The sequence below is a fragment of the Cryptomeria japonica genome, chromosome 6, assembly GCF_030272615.1.
Source record: "Cryptomeria japonica chromosome 6, Sugi_1.0, whole genome shotgun sequence".
Classification (NCBI taxonomy): Eukaryota; Viridiplantae; Streptophyta; class Pinopsida; order Cupressales; family Cupressaceae; genus Cryptomeria; species Cryptomeria japonica.
Genome location: NC_081410.1, coordinates 581801977 through 581823387, shown reverse-complemented (window position 1 = coordinate 581823387; position 21411 = coordinate 581801977). Strand labels below are relative to the sequence as shown.

The 21411-nt window shown below is 35.8% G+C and overlaps 1 protein-coding gene across 7 annotated transcripts in view; it reads right to left on the bottom strand.

The window, feature by feature from the left end:
* Positions 1-21411, bottom strand: part of LOC131035677 (uncharacterized) — a 376645-nt gene that overhangs the window by 257304 nt on the left and 97930 nt on the right. For all 7 annotated transcript variants that reach the window (XR_009358274.1, XR_009358273.1, XR_009358275.1 and 4 more), the window contains 4 exons: positions 15152-15197; positions 4260-4370; positions 3941-4019; positions 713-812 (listed from right to left, as the gene is read on the bottom strand). Coding sequence is in view for 4 of the 7 variants with exons in the window: in XM_059207503.1 (XP_059063486.1) it covers positions 713-812; positions 3941-4019; positions 4260-4370; positions 15152-15197 (336 nt within the window). In the remaining 3 variants the exon portion in view is untranslated. The remainder of the gene's footprint in view (positions 1-712; positions 813-3940; positions 4020-4259; positions 4371-15151; positions 15198-21411) is intronic.

The window sequence follows — 21411 nt, the reverse complement described above, 5'->3', positions numbered from 1 at the left end:
ATGACATTTAAAATTCAACACAGAAAAGAAATGTGAACAAGAAATACAATGGCTAATCTATTCATCAAGTGTATGAAATACTAGCAAAGGCACTGCATTTCTAGGAAATATAACTAAGGACGATGAAAAACCCAACTACCCACATAGGGAAACGCAACATCAACCACCAATGAAACTCTACCTATGTATTCTTCACTATATTTTAATTGTATAATGTGCAATACAAGTTAAAGTAATCAGATGTGTTATTTCACAAAACAAGACCCATGGGGTTCATTTATACATGTCAACCACGATGAGATTGCCCTTACAAATCAGCCTGAGAATCTTCAACAATGACACTGATTTTGGCAGCACATTTTTCCTTGAGTTTCAAGGCCTATCTTATCCTTTTAGAAGCCGGCTTTGTGATACATTTACTTGGTTCACACTTCTCATTGGGAGAGTTACCTTTATGGTACAGTTAGTTGTCCAAGACAATATAGTGGTCTAATTATTTCTAATTTTTAAGTTAATACTCATATTTGAGTCTGTTAAAGCACATATCGTGTATTAATTAATATTTATAATTTTCATTGTTATTGTTGAAAAACTTAGGCCTTCTTCAAGTCGAAAAATACAACTTCTAACTTGTAGATTTATTATATAGCCATAGACAACATTTTTATGTTAAAATATAACATTACAAGAAGCAAAAAGAAGTAGAAAAAACCTTGCATGGAAGTGATCGGGTACAGGAGACCAACCAAGAACACGAATATCACTAGGAAGTGCTCTGTTCAATACCCTAACATAATCAATTTCGTTTTCATCTGCATCAGAAGATAAGCACTCAATATAGAAATAAAAATTCATCTGCTAATCAAATACAATCAATTTAGGTACCCTCCAAAATCATTAACGAATTTCAGCATTATTTAAATATTACATCTTAAGGACTCTATTGAAATATACAAATGAAGTATTCTTTTAAACTGAAAATAGAATTTAATTTTTTATTAAACTGCATTTTGATAAGGAGAGAATATTTTAACAAAATAGGACCATCCTAAAGGCAAATTTTGTCTAATAAATATTAAAGCCCATATGCAATAGAGTCCTTTCTATCAAAATGTTCTGTAAAATCCAGCCTGAATAAACTATCACATTTATTCAACTTTAACAAAATAAACAAGAAAAAAAATGTACTGCACATCCATTTTCTCCAAAATGGAACATAGATATATTGCTATCCACAACAGTCAAGGAATTCATATTTAACTGGATCCCACAACAAAAATCATACCAATTACTGAGTCTGTAACGCCAAATATGCATATAACACTCCTTTCCTAAGCAATCAATTTTGTGAGATTCAGTAGCTAGTGTTAACCTTGATATAATTTAGGTAGAGACCATAAATGACTATAGAGGTTCTCTCTTCAACTTCTAATTTTTCCATAAAGGCGAGCCTATAGAGATCACAATGTATATGTAATTGGTGACCCAGTTTGAAGGTCAATCTCTTAGTCTTAAGCCTGCTTCCCAATTGCACTTGTGAGAACATGCCTCCCTTTTTGGTTTAAAGCATCCATGCTTTAACTTTTAGATGCATTTCCAATATTCATACAAAAATGAGTCGCTTCAAAATTAAGATTGGGTCCTACACAAGCTGTTGCTTCTATCCTAAAGTAAAAATACAGCAAGGTGCAATCAACATGTCAGTCACCACTCTAGGTCATAGTCTGACTTTAATAGGACCTCCCACGCAATAATGGGATATGACACAAAATCAATCCATCAAAATGTTTTTCTTCAATGAAAGAATCATGCAAAGCCACAAGCAGCTAAAAAGGGCTCAAGTATTTTAATACCATAGTCTACAATGATTTTAGTCAATAGAAACAAATCTTCACGTAAGAAAATTAGACACATACCAGAAAAGCAGCAAAACACTAGATTATTTTCATACACACAAGGACGGCTCTAAGACAATGTAAAACATAATAAGTGCACTCAAAACAGATGCAGATGGAGAAGGATAACAGAAGAAACATGCCTGCAATGTAATGTACAACAATAGAGGAACTGTCTCAAGTTGCAAATGTAGTGTACAATGATATTTTTTATACTTTTTCAATTTTTTTCAGAAAATGTTATTATCATATTGATAGAAGAATAGTGCAACCATTTTTCCTGGAAGGAAGAAAATCATGAGAAAGTGGAGGGAAATACAAGGAGAAAGATGATTGGCCTCGAAAGGCTACTCTTGAAGCATAATCATTCAATCCTAAAGAGTCACTGAACTTACAGAATACATAACATACCAATTGTTAATGACAACTACAGAATTAATAAGTACCAACTGCTAAGCAGAGAAAGACAACAATCAAGGGAAGGGTAGTGTCTAATATGTCTGTCGTTCATACTAAGAAGTAGCCTTCCATTGCAAGGGGTTATTATTCCATAATAAGCACAAGGGAATGATAGTCAATTTCCACTAGGTTACTGTCCTTTATCCTGTTGTACCTGAGAGTGATTCTTAGCATAACGATTTATCATTTGTTACATAGGGACGCATCATAAGAAATGAATATCCAAAATCATGGAGTATTGATACAGAGCTTCTAGGGTCTGTCTTTATTCCCACTAGGTTACTGTCCTTCATCCTGTTGTACCTGAGAGTGATTCTTAGAATAACAATTTATCATTTGTTACATAGGGACAAATTATAAGAATTTAAAAAATGAATATCCAAAATCATGGAGTATCGATACACAGCTTCTAGGGTATGCCTTTATTTTCAACTGTGACAGAGTGGAATGTGCAATTCGAGTTGTCGTGGGTGAGGAAATCCTACAAACTTCTTCCCCTCAGCTTCTCTTCCTTTTGCAGATGGTTTCATGTTTCCTGTCAAATTCTATGGACCTGCTCCAAGAATACAGTCCAGTTTGCCAGCTTGCGGTTGAATATGTCAAGGATTCTTCCATCCCAGTTATGGCATTCTACAATGCTGTAAAAGATTACAATCTCCACAGTGGTAAAGCAGAGGTAGGTGGCCAATTTAAACATAGAGATCTCAAGAAAAATTTGAGTTTCCTAGCCATATAAATTGCTTTGAAAAGAGCATTATTTGCACAAGATGAACGTGTTCTGCTTAAAGCCCTAAGGATCCACAAATCAGAGCTGGGAGTTTCTTTGTGTGACAAATGTGTTCAGGTTCTTTGGGCAATTGTTCTTCTTCTCAACCATAGAGTACACTCTCCTTGTCCATGCCAATGTGCATCCCATATGGAAGTGGAGGAAGGAGTATCAGGCGTCCAGGGTTACCCTTAAAAGCTAATATTGTGCTTTAACAGGGTTAGTCTGTAAATTTTGGTCTCCATCAAAGTATTCCAGAGTTGCTGATAGTTTGGATCCCTTTCTATTTCAGAATTTTGTTAAATGTTTGTAATTCAGACCAATTTGATAATAGTCGGTTTAGTTACCCAGGCTTTTAAGGGGTTGTTTATATAGTTTTATCTAGCTAATTAGCTTTTTGGATACTTCCTATATAATCGTCCTCTTTCCAGTCTGATAACTATAGCCAGACTGTTTTGATATGTATATTTTCTAGCAATATAAAGTACAGGCTTCTCGCCTTTTATCTAAAAGAAAAAAATTCTTAAGAATTTAGACTACCACAAAGGAAATTACAAGCTAAAAAATTAAGAGAATACTAAGAGGTAACTATAATATCAAACCAAGAATGGAATTTCGTATATGCATTCTACACTATGGTTATTAAAAAAAAAAAACCATTAACACAAATAGAAAGGGTGAATATGTTAATTGATGTCCAACTTTCAATTAAGTCGAAAATTAAAAGCCAATTAAACATAAGATATGAGAGCAATAAATACAAGAAACTCAACAGCATAGTCATGCACATGAGGTTAAGTTTTGTGTGATAGACACAAACCAGAGATGTTTTCTAGGTCCTTGGAGTCTGTCCCACTGGCCAGAGTTTTATGATTTGACCGTAAATAGAGTGCAATCACCTGATGCATAACATATACAAACACAGCAACATTATCAATAAATAGAAAAATACAAATACTATGTGCAACAATACAAATGAAAAGTGCTAGATGCATGATATTGTTGAAGTAAACAAGGCGTTCAAGGTCATGCTGCAAAATTATGAATTCAATATCAAATTTCCACAAAACTAACGAATAGGAAGGGAAAAGGAACTATAAGCTTAAAGAAAACAGCAGAAGCATAAAACGAGATGAAACCTGTCCAAAGGATGAAACACCTTTGTCTGTCCGACCACATCGAGTGTATTGAGCCTCACTGAGATCTCCAACTAACAGTCTATTTTTCTCAAATGCTGCAAAAAGTTCAGACTGCAAAGGAGTTCAATTCCATGTTAATCAATTCCACATATTTAAGGAATAAAACAAAAAAAATTAGTTAAATAAAAATCAATTGAATTGCAATTCCTATAATATACTTATATCCTAATCATAAACAAGGAGAGCATAGCTTATAATTGTTAAATTAAAATATAGCATTTTTAACTTTGACAAGAGCCTTGTAAGTGTAAAAATAATAAAAAGGAATAAGAGATTGTTTCTCTAAAGAAGAAATTAGAGAAGTCAACACAAGACTCAAATTTGAAAAGAGTTCTGACATTCTAGGAGATATTATTAATAGCTAAAGACCATCATCAAACAAAACAGGACTAAGTTATAAAGAAAACCAGAAGGAAAAGGAAGAAGAACCCAAGGTGTCATTAAGAGAAACTACCGAGGAAAAGGCAAGGAGCTATGTTGATGCACTCAAAAGTCCTATCAAAGGAGAATGTAGCGAATCAAGGGAAAATCATGTTGCACCAAAACCAAGTACACACCAAAGGAACAAGAACACCTTAAAGACATTCCTACCGCAAAGACAAGATCACATGACCAAGTTCCATCATCCCTTCATTGATTATTGCTTCACAAGCAATCACTTTGGTCATAAAGCAGTAAATTGTAGAACTCACATAAGGAATTCTGGGTGGAACAAGAGTAAGAATATCACCAAGCTTGATAATAGGAATGTTGAATGCTGCAGATGCAGCAGTAAATTGTAGAACTCACATAAGGAATTCTGGCTGGAACAAGAGTAAGAATATCACCAAGCTTGATAGTAGGAATGTTGAATGCTGCAGATGCAACAATTATGGGCACACAGTTTTGTAGAACTGTCTTTGTAGATCCCCAAAAGGAAGATGAAAGGAAAGAAACTTTCAAGGTACAAAAGGAGAAGAATTCGAAGGTATGGAGAAAAAAGAAAGAAGACAGAAAAGAAAGGTTTATGTTGATACGAAATGCCTTACATGCTCAAGATGATGGAGAACAATGATATGCGGACAGTGGTTGTTCATGTCACATGACTAGTGACAAAAGTAAATTCCTGTAATGTCCCCACTTTGAAATAGAATTTAATAATAAATAATAACAATAAAATTAAAATATTAAAAATTCAATTAAAATATAAATGAATATAATTAAATTTAATTAAAATTTAAGTAAGTTAACGAATGGTCAAAAGACATAAAATGAAAAGTTTTGACTCCCTCAAACATGAGATGTAAAAGGGAGAAGAGAACCTCATTTGAGGGGGGATAATTTGGGAATCAGAAGTGCACATCTGATTTAAATAAGTGCAGATCTGATTGTGAAAGGTTGTGTCCCTTTCAAAGGGCAAAAATAATGAAGAGTTGCACTCTTTCAAAGGGTGCTAATGATGAAAGGGTGTGTCTCTTGCCAAAGGGCATACATGATGAAGAGGTGTGACCTCTTCCTCACACTGAGAGATATAAAGGAAAGGAATCAAGAGCATCCAGTGACATCACCATCAATCGGATAAGATAGAAGAGCAATTAATAAGAACTAGCTCTCAGGCATCGATCAAGGGGAATGATAAAATATATTTGATACTGATCACAAGAAAGAGATCGGGAAGAAATAAAATATATATCATTGTGGGTAAGCATCATATAACAGCAAATAGGTATGCTGTGACTTACTTATGGATCCACACTGATTTACAGAATATTATATATGAATGCTGCTAAGAATAAGGGAGCCAATATATGGTCTAATGTGTATGCCATAGTATAAATAACAGTTTATAATGGTGTAATCAGAATTTATATATCAGTTATGCTGTATTTTATATATTCCTAATTATTCATAATCCGTTGAAGTTTATATATTCATAGTCTATTCTTTAATCACTCGCTATAGCCCCTTAAGAGGAGATGTTGATATTGTGTAGGGAGAGGTGGAGTAAATCCTCACAAGGTAGGTAACTTCCAAGATGGGTAAGGACATGTATTTCCAATGCCTTGAGGGAGAGTCTTGTTGATTGTGTTTTTACGCACATGCGAACACAGAATAAAATTCCAAAGTATCTTATCCTCTCTTGAACAAAATCTTTTGGATGTTGAAGATTTGCTTAAGGTTCATCCAAGAAAGGCTCCAAGGTTAAGAATGTAGGATCTCTATGTGTGGATAAGCCTAGTTGGTCGTTGTAATTACTGTTTCATCAAAGGGCATTTATGATTTGAAAAGACTCAACAATTGATTAGCAGATGGTATGCAGTAAGGATTTTCCCTAATACTACTAAATGATTTTCAAAAAAGGGGCAAACGGTGAGGGTTTAGAGGAAATCCTAAACTACTCTAGCATGAATGGAAGAAGAAACAATACAAGTGAAACTCAACTAGTTATAGCATCGCCATACACGAACAACTTTGCCAAAACTAATGCAATCTTCTAGGGATGTTTTAAGGTTTTCAAATCACTATCAACCATAGACACCATCAATTGAATGCATATCAAGGGTTAAACGATGATCAAACTTAAAGACTTCAAAATGCTCCAGTTGACCACACAAGGCTCGCTTACAATCAGCAAGAAAGCTAGTGGTATGGATAACGAGCTTCACAATGCATCAAATACAACATTCCACCATGAAATCTAATATTAAAATTATCATCAAAAGATTAGCTTAAGAAGATAGAAGAACCATGTAATGAGCTTCAAGGATTGAGTAAAACACCATAACTTCAATGTTTCAATAATCCAATGACCAAATAACAACAATTATTCAAATCTAACTCTTTCTATTATTGCTCTCTGACTATTCACTATTACTATCAATTATTAACTATTAACTGCTCTCTATTCTCTTTATTAACCCTTTACAAATGAAATGAGTGGAGCTTATATAGAGCTTCCAAATACAATGAAAGGCGAAGATCGAATGGAGATCAAGGGCCAAGATTTTGCCACCTAAACCCTAATTAGGGATTTACATAAATGAAAACCCTAATTGGATAATCATTATCATGAATCAACCAATGAGAAAATAACACATGCTGACACGGAAATTGAGGAAGCATCCTCCAATAGGAATGCGACATGCCGAATGAAATCATAACAAACTTTCTTCTAGAATCTTATTTCCTTTCTCTTTCTCCTTCCTGGCATATACAATGAATCTGGACGTCATGCTCTCAATTTCAAAAATAGGAATCTCAGGTAGATTCTTCATATGCTCCTCTAGGTGAATCACTTCATCAAAGGCTGTAAGAAGTGAGACCTCCCATCCATGCTCAACTTCTTTTGTTTTATCAATATGAAACATAGTGGTATGCATAAGATCCAACTGTCTTTCTGTGATCGGTCCATCTTCTCCTTGAAAGATAAACTTTATCCTTCTTTCTAATTCTTGAATATCCACATCTGCTTCAATTTCCATTCTTTTGTCAAGAATGATACACATTACCTCAATAATCTTATCATGAATAGGATGGACGGTATCTTCCACTTGGTTACATCTATTACTCACATCCTCAAAAAGGAGTTTCTTTATTTGAAGCAAGGTTGACTACTATAAAAGATTAGGAGTTGATTCCTTCCTAATTATCCTTTCTTGTGCCAGCACCTGTCTAGGTGTCTTCCTTATTGTTTGCAAAACAGGAATGGTGACGTCCTTAGTATGGACGAAGGCATCAACTGTCATCATGAGGCTATGAATTATCTCAAGAACTTGAATGGCTCATCCAAGTATTTTCATCATATTCCTTACAAACTCATTAGCCGTTGTGAAAGATTTGTTGATCCAAGTCTCTAGAAGCTGTGCTGAATTTCTCATTTTCTCCATGTGATCAACTGACTCGATAGAAAGCAAAGGAGGTGGCGTGGTTGCCGGACTTTGATGTCTCGAAGGCTGCTGAAACTGCTGAATATAGCTCCTCCATGCACGTAACTCTTTCTCCAATCTTTTGTTCTTTTCAATTTCGGCTTTTAGCTTCTCATTTACTGCTTTTACATATTCAGTGGCTTCCTCCATGGCTTGCTCGGAAGTGAGTGGACCCAAGTCGAATGTCTCCAAATCATATTCCTCCGCCAAGATCTCATCTTCATACTTATCTGCAGTGAGAGTGGCAATCTCTATCCTTCTAGAACACGTATCATTCCTTACTATCTTAGACATTTTTGGAGCTTTCCTTTTCTCAATGACCTCTTGAGATCCATTTAAAGGACTATCTAAATCAAATGCTTGCTCTTCTTCTTCTATCACTTCTTTGGTAAGCCTTTCCTTAAGCCATTCGAGAATGGGGTATCTTCCTTCTCTTACTTGTCTTCAAGTGGAGTTTCATTTCTAGGAGGAGAAGTTACTTCATTATTATCCTCTTGTTCTTCATCATCACAAATCTGAATATGAAAGGCTGAGTGTGATGAATCTTGAGACCATCGTCCTTGTTCTTGCTTGTCATTCATGTCAGTCTGTATTGTTGACTCTATTGATTCATCCACTTTGTGGACTACATCTTCATTTCTTCTTTGACCTTCACCTTGATCTTCTTTCTCATGTCTAGAAGAAATGCTAGGAGTTTGATCAAGATTTGTCTTTTGCTTACTGCAGGAGGGAAACCAGCTGCCTTGATGATGCCGCTCTCTATTATCCTCTTAGCTAAAGGTGATGGTTTGTCGATGTATGGTACCTCACGAAACTTCTTCACATCGAAATTGCCAAGGTTTGTGTCTCCAATGTTGCTCCATTGAGATGTTATCTTGGTCTCCAAATCATCACTCTTTTGGTCTTCTTTGATAAGAGCTTGCCTTGATATTGATCCACTGGCCTTAGGTGCTGCCATGATTTAAGTTAGTATTTTGATTAATACATTGAGGCTTATCTTACTTGAATATGAATTGAAACCTGCACCTAAAATATAGAATCAATTGCTGATATGCACCCTATCTTTGAATGAATTCCGAGTTTCTTGCTTTTAATCAGATCCTAATTTTGACTTTAAAATGCAGTCCTTACTTGTGATTTGATGAATGTGAACCAAGGACTAACACTAACTAACGAGTACAATTTTGATGGTTAAAGATAAATCTGGACTGATTAAGGATGAATTCGCTATATGAGAGTCCTCCTTGCTAGATAAATGATGAACTTCTTCCTTCAATTTGCTAAACTTCAACTTCGCTGCTGTGTCTTCCTTGACAAATTTGCTTTGCTGATGACTTATTTCGCTGTCTTGAATTCGAAGTTACTGATTGCTAGAGAAATTCGCTCAATCTGCTGATCAAAAATTGCTGATGGTAGAAGACAAATACTTTGATTGATTTTAAAAGGATCTTGATAAAGTCCTCATATATGCGATATACCCTTTGAAACACTTAGGCCGACTTATTAAAAACAAAAGAATATGAATTAATTTTTTACAATGGACAACTTTTCTTTCAAGTTTTATTGAAAATCGAAATTTTGAATAGATTCTTTTTTGGCGCCAAATATTTATTTCATGTGAGTTTGCTTGGAATTTGATCAAGAGGCATGCATTTCAATTAAGTCTCGATTTTCGCTCCATGTCCTCTTCAAGGACAAGCCCTATATGGGATCAAGTTCGCTCTTGGTCCTCCTGAGGGACAGGACCTATAGGCTATAATTCGCTCTTTGTCCTTCCAAAGGATAAGACCTATGTGAAATTCACTTGGTGACCAATCTCTTGAAAATTGCATTTTATCAATTCACTTCATATGTTTGATGATCAAACTTAAGGCAAAGGCTTCGCTCAATGTCCTCTTCAAGGACAGACCCTATATGTTATTCGTTGATCATCCATGATGAAGGCGTGGCTCTTAATGACTATTTCGCTCTATATCCGCCTCAAGGACAGGCCCTATAATCACAATTTGCTCCATGTCCTCTTCAAGGACAGGACCGATAAACTCACTTTGGTTAGCCCTTTGAAAAATGCATTCTTATCAATCCGCTCTATGTCCTCTCCAAGGACAAGTCTTATAATCAATTGAATCCACTTCATGACCGCCTTAAGGACAGGACAAACAATACATTTTGCTCTAAGTCCTTCCGAAAGACAAGACCTATAATCAATTTCGCTCTGAGGCTGGCCTAAGGACAGGCCCTATAATACCAATTCGCACACTTAAGAAGACAAATCCAAAATGGAGAAGCTCGCTCATCGTCCTTCTCAAGGACAGAATTTATAACCTATTTTCACTAAAAGACCTTTTCAAGGACAAGAGGTGAATTTGCTCTAAGGACAAGGTAAAAAATAGAGCGGATTAGAGCAAACCAGGATATGGTGACACTTACTAAAAATAGACTTACTAAAAATAGGAATTGTTACAAATAGCAAGTTTGTTTAAAAGAAAAATTAGGTCAATCCAGGACACGGTCAAACTTACTAAAAATAGAAACTGCTAAAAATAATAAGTTCTCATAATTCGCTCAAATTTCACTGGTAGCCTCCTTGAAGGGTTCTGACTTCATTGCTATGTTCAGATTTTCCAAAACCCTAAGAAAATGACCTCAAATCTAAGTCTGAAGGGAAAAAAACCCTAAAATAGACAAAACAAACTCCAAACTTAGCCAAATTTGCTCAAAACACTTGCAGACTTGATCCAAATTTGTCATAAGCATTTGCAAACCAAGAGAGACCAAAGGGATTGCTGCAAAAGGACCCAAAGAACCACAACCAAAAGACCAAGAGGACCTAAGTAGTAGGGGGTCCCAATTTGGAATGGGGTGATGTGTGATTAGGTCACAACAGGACTGGCATGGGAATAGTTAAAGATATCTATGAGAAAACATGGAAAAGCCAAGTTTAATGTACAAACATGATTCACCAGAACTCGTTGTAGAGAATTACATGGACCTATGCATTATGAAAGATGAGACAAAGATACACAAACAAATATATATGGAATGGTTGTGTGCATTCATTACCAACATATACCCATATCCAATGAGCATTGATTCTCATATTTATAATTAACGTGTAACCTATCAAAGACAGCCCGATGACAAACAAACTATTATGGAATTAAATGTTGAAATGTCTTGATCCTGTGATAGTGATTGGTTGCAGATATCACGATAAACAAAAATATTAATTTCATGCACAGCAAATAGAGAAACTAAAGTATTCAACGCCAAGCGGACTGTATACATTGTTCAAGCAGCAGAATTACTAGTTAAGATGGAGACGTGATATTTCCTTAAATGGAAGTGAACAACAAATCCTTATTCAACCACACATGCCTTATCACATATCGGCTTTGAAGTATCTAGACTAAAGTTCACAATGTGTATGAACGATATGTATTACAGAAAGAAATCGGTCAATGCAAGAGGAACAATTGTTGTTATATCATTTGCGATAGCTGCTGTGTATATCACATTTACAAGAACATCACACCAGTACTCGATATAGCTATTAAGACTATGATCTGTGTGAAGGATCTGCTCTACGGTCCCTATTCGAGATGAAGAAATTACATCAAGAGCCCAACATGTTCATGATCCAGAGTTTCTAAAGAGAAATTAAACATACATGAAAATCAAAGTCAGTATCTACAGCAATGTCATAATGGAGGATGTGAATAGAACTAACCAAATATAGCTAATGATAAGTCAGTAAAAATAGTTAAGGACAAAACACTGATGAATAAAAACACACGATATCATTACTATGTGAAGAGCAAAGTATTTACAAAAGGAGACGTGTTTGTTCATAACAATTAAAATATAAATTTATGTAAATAAAAAGGCACGGTTTGAAGTGACATGTTTTATTTGAACAAGATGTCTTTTATAAGAGATGTGTCCCTTTAAAAGTAAAGATATATATGTAAAGAAAAATTCAAATCATTATTTGTGGGTTGGTGTTTCATCCTTGTGACTTTGTGAAAAGCCTATTTGCAGACCTAGAAGGACATGATGAAAATATTATTTACAGAATTTGTTGCAGATTTAAGAAGACAAAGTGATCAGTTCAAACAGATTCATGAATGCTTCATAGCAGATTTTTTGAAGACTTTACATCAGACTTGAAGATTGATAAGGAGACATTTATGCAGACTTTTGAAGTAGAATTTGAAGCATATTAAAAGAAAATATAAGAAGATTATACCAGAATTGTGTATTGAGGTTGGTGCCTCATTTAGGTGGAGTTGGTGCTTCATCCTTGTGGGTTGGTGCTCACTAAATCAGATTTGGGAGTTGGTATTTCCAATGGGTTGGTGCCTACAAATTCAGATTTGGGAGTTGGTGCATCCAGTGGGTTGGTGCTCACAAATTTAGGTTGGTGCCTACAAATATTGTAAAAGAAGAATTGTATAAAAGCATTGATTTGCCGTGGTTTTCTCCTATAAGGGTTTCCACGTATACATCTTGTGTTTTATTTGTGTTCATGTTAGTTAGATCACATATGAATGTTGATGTGCAATGAATATGTTTATGAGATAAGTCATATGTTCGTAAGTAAAGGTTTGAAAGTAAAAGTTTGTTAATATACTGATTCATCCCCCCCTCTCAATATATTCTTCTGCTCTTCAATAAACTCATCATGCCCAAATTGCTCATGTCCATACCAAACACCATAGTCCAGCTGAAGCATTAACATTTGCAATTCAAAGCCAGGTATCATAGCAATATTCCTATGCTTGAGATCATAGATCAGCTGAAACTTCTTATCCCAAAGTCCGTGCCAATCAAAAATAAATGCCTCCATGACATGTGCCATAAATTCTGAAAGTAGGACAGCCCCATACTTTATCAAAGAGTCATCAACATAAATGGATTGTATCATAACACGGGTCAATTCCTCAAGCTTCCCACCAATGCTCAAAGGCCCAACCAAATCTGAACCATAAAGGTCTCCTTCTTTGTGTGTAGGTATGACATTGGTGGCTAATCCAAAAAGTGTAAGCTCAACAGCCCAAACTTCATGTATGTTTTGAGCCTTCAATTCGCTAACTTCATGATGCAAACTAGAATTTTGTAAGTAATACATCTTTCCTTGTTTACACACCTCTGCAAGTTCCTATTTCCACATCTCAAGAGACTCATCCATTGTCTGCTCCATCGCTATATCTTCTTCCCTTGGAAAAAAAAATAATGATCAAAGACAGGCATCTCTTCGTTGTCTAGTTTGATCTATATGATTGCAATGTTCCTTGATCCCTTGGAAGTGTTGTTTTGCTTGGGCAGCCAACTTTGCCTTTCGAGCTCTTTGTATCCATCCATCACACATATTTTGTGTCATCTTAACACCTTCCATAGTGTGATGTATAAAATCAGACCTGCTGTGGAGTAGATCTATATTAAAAGCATCATGTATAACTTTTGAATCTTGAGAATCATCATTAGGAGATTCAGTATCACTTACATCTTCTGGTTTTAGGACTGGCATCTCATGATTGTAAGAAGATAAGTAACTGCTGTTGTAGCTCAGAAAATTAGAATTTGTTTTATTCCTTAGTGCAGAGTCATCCATACCCTTAATATTTTCTGTTATGTCCTCTACCTCATGGATGCAAACTATATTGTCATGAGGAAAGCTGATCAACAAAATTTATGAGTTCAATCTTTTGTTGTTTCTGCATAGTTGTTGTCGTGGGCAAAACCCTTTGTTTTGCTGTCCATTCTTCTTGGTCATGACGAGGGAGACGCTCCATCCGTCTGAATGAGGGCATACACAATCCTCCATCTGACATCCCTCTAAGCACATATTTCCTCGTGTACCTCAAACTTCATCTCTATGGTTTATAAGTTGAGGTAAAACTCACCAATAGCATGAAGCCATTTCGTGCCCAGCACTACATTCATCTCTCCAAGACTAACCACATAATAATCTGCCTAAAACTCATAATCACTTAGCTGAATGGTTAGGTTGGGAATCCTTCTTGTGCAATTGAGAACAAAACCATCTTTTGACCAATGCCATTTAAGGCTCTTCTTCCTCCTTATTCTTCATTCACCTTATTATCCTTAATGATGCAAAGAGATCATTGGATTTGAAAGGGCATGGCATTAGCTCTTTGTTCATTCCTCAATACCTTCGGGTTCTGAATTTGGTTTGGACTTGAATCCTCAATACATTTAAACCCTTCTATGTTCTCCCTCTCTCACGCTAGCAACCTCCATCAAGACAGGATTGTTGCATAACCAGCAGACAAAACAAAAGGGGTGTCCCTGTTGGAGACGGGGTGTGTGTGCAACACAACAGGTAGGAGATGCAAAATTCATGCTAAAGGAGTGTTGGAGAAGCAACCATAGGGGGAGCAACAAGGAGGAGGATGATGAGATAGGAGATGCACCATTCATGCCAAAGGAGTTTTGGAAAAGCATCCACTGGGGAGGCATAGATAGAGGGGAATTTCAACCATCATAATCTATAACTAAAAAACCAATGTATGTTGAAGCAGGCATTCCAATATTTTGTGTCATAATTTCTGAAAACATCAACAATATTTTTTTCACTTGGCCTCATAAGAAAGTAAGACAAAGATTCAGGTTGGTTAAAGATGACAGCTAAGAAAAATTAATAATGTATAGTTAGAAAACAAAATTTAGTTAATTATACCCAGTTTAGTGCACCAAAAAGTACATTTAATCTAAAATGCAAATGGATTGTATGTATTTCAAGATCAAAACTTCACCTTTCTCAAGATATGAAGAACCACTTGGGCTCACCAAGGGACCTAAAGTCTAATTTCAAAGAGCCATCTGAAGATATATCAATCCACAGAAGTAAACAAATGCACTAAACAGACAAGCATAAAACTGTAGCAGTGAACAATGAATCACCTCAATAGTGGGCTCCATGTTGGCCTCTGATGCAAAGCCATAAAACCTACAGGCATAAATGAATATGTATTGCATAAGGACTCTTGAAAAATCAAACTTAGACTACAAGATAATAATTCATACTACAATGGCTTCAAATTACCCTCGTACATACAACATTCATGGCATGGAAATACAACATTGATATGGTTTATGTTCAGAGAACCAGCTCAGTGGTTATTTTAAGTAACAAAAATTACAATCGATGTACCTATAACAGTTTACATCATTCCCAGAGACTGATCCAAAGAACTCATTGCTATGCTCTTGGCATCTCAACTCAAATTCCCATTGTCATAGATGTTCATCAAGCACCTTAATTTCAAATTTGTCTTCTGATATGAATTTTTGATGTCAAAATTGTGAATTGAACAACAAAAACAAACAAAAAATAAAAAAATTTTGTGAAAGTGGGAAGGGCAGGTAAACAATATCAAAGAATTATACACGACAAAATATTTCCAAAGGCAAAAAGTAGAAATAGGAACCTGTCATACAATTGGAAGAACGTGAACTTGATTAGCAGGTCAAGATCAATCCACAACACTTCACAGCATGTTATGTTTAAATGGACTGACAACAAAGAATCAACAGTAAACAATGCAACACTATTATTACTATATCAGTTAGCAATTACTATGTAACTAAACTAATGTAAGCAAACTACAACATCGATAAAACAGGTAAGTTATGGGGCACTTTGATGTACGCTTAGCATATATATATCTGGATTATCTGATTTGGAAGCCAATACAGATATGGCACAAGTACATATCCTGCAAACCAAACTTTTTATCCAAGTAGGTACAATCACATCTGGTGTTGAAGTTATGGCTGCGATAGAGATCCAAGATGCAACGTCTCTTATTTATCTTGTGGATTCAGTTACCTTTATTTATCCTGCTTCGGTTCATTGGCTTTCGTTTTCTTTTCATGTTCTGTCGGTGAAGATGTCTTTGTGGCTGTCGGTGACTTTTCATGTCTATGTGGCTGTTGGTGAAGATGTGGATGTCGGTATCTTTTCCTCTTCCTTCGTGGAGTCTCTTCACTTGCAATTCCAATTCTTTATATTCATCACCCTTCCATTTTCGTGGTTCTTCTTATTCTTCGGTAGATGGATAGTTATATATTGTTGGCTTCTCTCGTTTGTCTTGTAGCGAGTTGAGAATATTGTGTATGTAGTCTGTCAGATCAGTAATATTATATGTTTTCTGTGTTCAGAGTTTTCAGTCTTATGAAGGTTTATAGAATGTATATGAGATGTATCATTTGACTTCATTGTCATGATTGATTTGTAGAGAATCAAACTTATCTTATTGTGATTGATAGTAATCTGAAACTATCAACAGTTGTATTCATTTTCAGAGATATAATAAAGTTCATTTTTGAGTGGGCTGGGTTTTTCACCCTCAGGTGGAGGGTTTTCCCAGGATAAGCTCTTGTGTTTGTGTTGTTTATAAGTTTAGTTTTCTGCTTTCTATTTATTCTAGTTCAAATTTAACATGGTATCAGAGCGGGTTTTGAAGATTGATCCAAAACTAGAATCTTTAAGTTCTTTATTTCTTTCTTTTGTTTGCCTAAGTTATTCATAATGGTGAACGGATTGAAAGTAGAAAATAGACTAGATGGGTCATCAAATTTCTCTTCTTGGAAATTTAGAATTCTGATTACTGTAGAAGAGAATGATCTCCTTGACTATGTCTCAAAAGATGTAGAAGAACCTTCTGCTGATGTAGAGAAAGTTCAATTGAGAAAGAATAGGACTATGGCTAAGAAAATTCTGATTGATTTTGTTAAGGATCATCTGGTTCCTATTATTTCTAAGTTGGGTTCAGCCAAAGAAATGTTTCAGACTCTGAAGGACCTATACAAATTCAACAACACCAGCAGAGCTCTAGCCCTGAGACGTCAACTGCTGCATGTTAAAATGGATAAAGAAGAATCAGTTGCTTCATACTTCATGAAAATTGCAGAGTTAAAGGATCAGCTCAGTGCAATTGGAGAATCTTTTGTTGATAAAGACTTGGTGATGTTAGCCATGAATGGACTTCCCAACTCTTGGGAATCTTTCATTCAAGGTATTAGTGGAAGAAATGATCTACCCAAGTTTGATCGATTGAGAGCTGATTGTATTCAAGAGGAATGCAGATTGGAGGCGAGAGGTATTGGGCGTAATCATCATGATATGGAAAATCAAGTCCTTGTTACTCATTCTTCTATACAAAAAGGCAAAAGAAAAAAGAGGGATAGAGACAGAGAATCAAATCCTGTTTCAGAACCGAAAAAGGACTTATCCCACATTCAATGTTATAGGTGTGACAAATATGGTCACATTCCTCGAGATTGCAAATTCAAGTCTTCTCATCTAGCTTCTTCTGTAGAAATCAACATAGGGACACCTTAGGAGGAGCCAAGGTCTAATGTAAATTCAAAAGGTTTCTTATTTTAAAATGAGAATATGACATTTCAGCTTCAGAGGGAGCCTGACATTCCAACTTCAGAGGGAGTCTAACATTTCATGAGCCTCATTGTCTTGAAGATTTTGTTAATGAGTTCTTCTCTATGAGAGAAGTTTGAGGTGAAATCCCTTGTTAATGAGTTCTTCTCTGCGAGAGAAGTTTGAGGTGAAATCCCTTGGTTAATGAGTTCTTCTTTGCGAGAGAAGTTCGAGGTGAAATCCCTTGATTCCCCCTCTGGGAGTAGCTATGGTGGAAGTCATGTGTATGACTTTATGATTTTTTTTTCTGTTTTCATTCACCCTCTAGGAGTAGCTATGGTGAATATTGTTATGCTGAGATAACAACTTTTTTGAATAAAATCTATGATGAGACTCTATTAACTTACTTTGGTTGCAGCTGAATGTATCTGTCATGAGATGACGAAATGAAGATCTCTCTCTTTCTAAGAGGGAGTGTTGAAGTTATAGTTGCGATAGAGATCCAAGATGCAACGTCTCTTATTTATCTTGTGGATTCAATTACCTTTATTTATCCTACTTCGGTTCATTGGCTTTCGTTTTCTTTTCATGTTCTATCGGTGAAAATGTCTTTGTGGTTGTTGGTGACTTTTCATGTCTATGTGGTTGTCGGTGACTTTTCATGTCTATGTGGTTGTTGGTGACTTTCCATATCTATGTGGCTGTCGGTGAAGATGTGGCTCTCGGTGACTTTTCATGTCTATGTGGTTGTCGGTGAAGATGTGGTTGTCGATGTCTTTTCCTCTTCCTTCGTGGAGTCTCTTCACTTGCAATTCCGATTATTTATAGTCATCACCCTTCCATTTTCGTGGTTCTTCTTCTTCTTCGGCAGATGGATAATTATATATTGCTGGCATCTCTCGTTTGTCTTGTAGCGAGTTGAGAACATTGTGTGTGTAGTTTGTCAGATCAGTAATATTATATGTTTTCTGTGTTCAGAGTTTTCAGTCTTTTGAAGGTTTATAGAATGTATATGAGATGTATCATTTGACTTCATTGTCATGATTGATTTGTAGAGAATCAAACTTATCTTATTGTGATTGATAGTAATCTAAAACTATCAACAGTTGTATTCATTTTCAGAGATATAATAAAGTTCATTTTTGAGTGGGCTGGGTTTTTCACCCTCAAGTGGAGGGTTTTCCCAGGATAAGCTCTTGTGTTTGTGTTGTTTATAAGTTTAGTTTTCTGCTTTCTATTTATCCTGGTTCAAATTTAACATGGTATTAGAGCGGGTTTTGAAGATTGATCCAGAACTAGAATCTTTAAGTTCTTTATTTCTTTCTTTTGTTTGCCTAAGTTATTCATAATGGTGAACGGATTGAAAGTAGAAGATAAACTAGATGGGTCATCAAATTTCTCTTCTTGGAAATTTAGAATTCTGATTACTGTAGAAGAGAATGATCTCCTTGACTATGTCTCAAAAGATGTAGAAGAACCTTCTGCTGATGTAGAGAAAGTTCAATTGAGAAAGAATAGGACTATGGCTAAGAAAATTCTGATTGATTTTGTTAAGGATCATCTGGTTCCTATTATTTCTAAGTTGGGTTCAGCCAAAGAAATGTTTCAGACTCTGAAGGACCTATACAAATTCAACAACACCAGCAGAGCTCTAGCCCTGAGACGTCAACTGCTGCATGTTAAAATGGATAAAGAAGAATCAGTTGCTTCATACTTCATGAAAATTGCAGAGTTAAAGGATCAGCTCAGTGCAATTGGAGAATCTTTTGTTGATAAAGACTTGGTGATGTTAGCCATGAATGGACTTCCCAACTCTTGGGAATCTTTCATTCAAGGTATTAGTGGAAGAAATGATCTACCCAAGTTTGATCGATTGAGAGCTGATTGTATTCAAGAGGAATGAAGATTGGAGGCGAGAGGTATTGGGCGTAATCATCATGATATGGAAAATCAAGTCCTTGTTAATCATTCTTCTATACAAAAAGGCAAAAGAAGAAAGAGGGATAGAGACAGAGAATCAGATCCTGTTTCAGAACCGAAAAAGAAGGACTTATCCCACATTCAATGTTATAGATGTGACAAATATGGTCACATGGCTCGAGATTGCAGATTCAAGTCTTCTCATCTAGCTTCTTCTGTAGAAATCAACATAGGGACACCTTAGGAGGAGCCAAGGTCTAATGTAAATTCAGAAGGTTTCTTATTTTAAAATGAGAATATGACATTTCAGCTTCAGAGGGAGCCTGACATTCCAGCTTCAGAGGGAGTCTAACATTTCATGAGCCTCGTTGTCTTGAAGATTTTGTTAATGAGTTCTTCTCTACGAGAGAAGTTCGAGGTGAAATCCCTTGTTAATGAGTTCTTCTCTGCGAGAGAAGTTCGAGGTGAAATCCCTTGGTTAATGAGTTCTTCTCTGCGAGAGAAGTTCGAGGTGAAATCCCTTGATTCCCCCTCTGGGAGTAGCTATGGTGGAAGTCATGTGTATGACTTTATGATTTTTTTTTCTGTTTTCATTCACCCTCTAGGAGTAGCTATGGTGAATATTGTTATGCTGAGATAACAACTTTTTTGAATAAAATCTGTGATGAGACTCTGTTAACTTACTTTGGTTGCAGCTGAATGTATTTGTCATGAGATGACGAAATGAAGATCTCTCTCTTGCTAAGAGGGAGTGTTGAAGTTATAGCTACGATAGAGATCCAAGATGCAACGTCTCTTATTTATCTTGTGGATTCAGATACCTTTATTTATCCTGCTTTGGTTCATTGGCTTTCGTTTTCTTTTCATGTTCTATCGGTGAAGATGTCTTTGTGGCTGTCGGTGACTTTTCATGTCTATGTGGCTGTCGGTGAAGTTGTGGCTGTCGGTGACTTTTCATATCTATGTGGCTGTCGGTGAAGATGTGGCTGTCGGTGACTTTTCATGTCTATGTGGCTGTCGGTGAAGATGTGGCTGTCGGTGTCTTTTCCTCTTCCTTCGTGGAGTCTCTTCACTTGCAATTCCGATTCTTTATATTCATCACCCTTCCATTTTCGTGGTTCTTCTTATTCTTCGGCAGATGGATAATTATATATTGCTGGCTTCTCTCGTTTGTCTTGTAGCGAGTTGAGAACATTGTGTATGTAGTCTGTCAAATCAGTAATATTATATGTTTTCTGTGTTCAGAGTTTTCAATCTTATGAAGGTTTATAGAATGTATATGAGATGTATCATTTGACTTCATTGTCATGATTGATTTGTAGAGAATCAAACTTATCTTATTGTGATTGATATTAATCTGAAACTATCAACAGTTGTATTCATTTTCAGAGATATAATAAAGTTCATTTTTGAGTGGGCTGGGTTTTTCACCCTCAGGTGGAGGGTTTTCCCAGGATATTTTTTTAATGACAGATGCCACAACTGTTTGTGTTGTTTAAAAGTTTAGTTTTCTGCTTTCTATTTATTCTGGTTCAAATGTAACATCTGGGCCACATCCAGAGCAAATATTCATGTTCCATTTTTCTGAATTTCTGCTGTGGCATTTATCATTGGTCACACAAAAGTAACAGGAACTGTCATTTTATTCATTCACGAACTTCAAACTATCTACCGCGTAAGATCTAGCTAGAATCTTACATGCAAATACATAAAGTGGGCAATATAGACAGTGAATAAAAAATGGTCCAACTATGTTCAATGCACATCATAACACGAGAAGATAAAGCTTAAAAGAGCAAGAACTATTTGTACATGTTAACAATTAGGAACTCGTTTAAATCCACATGTTCTCAACAACTCTAAT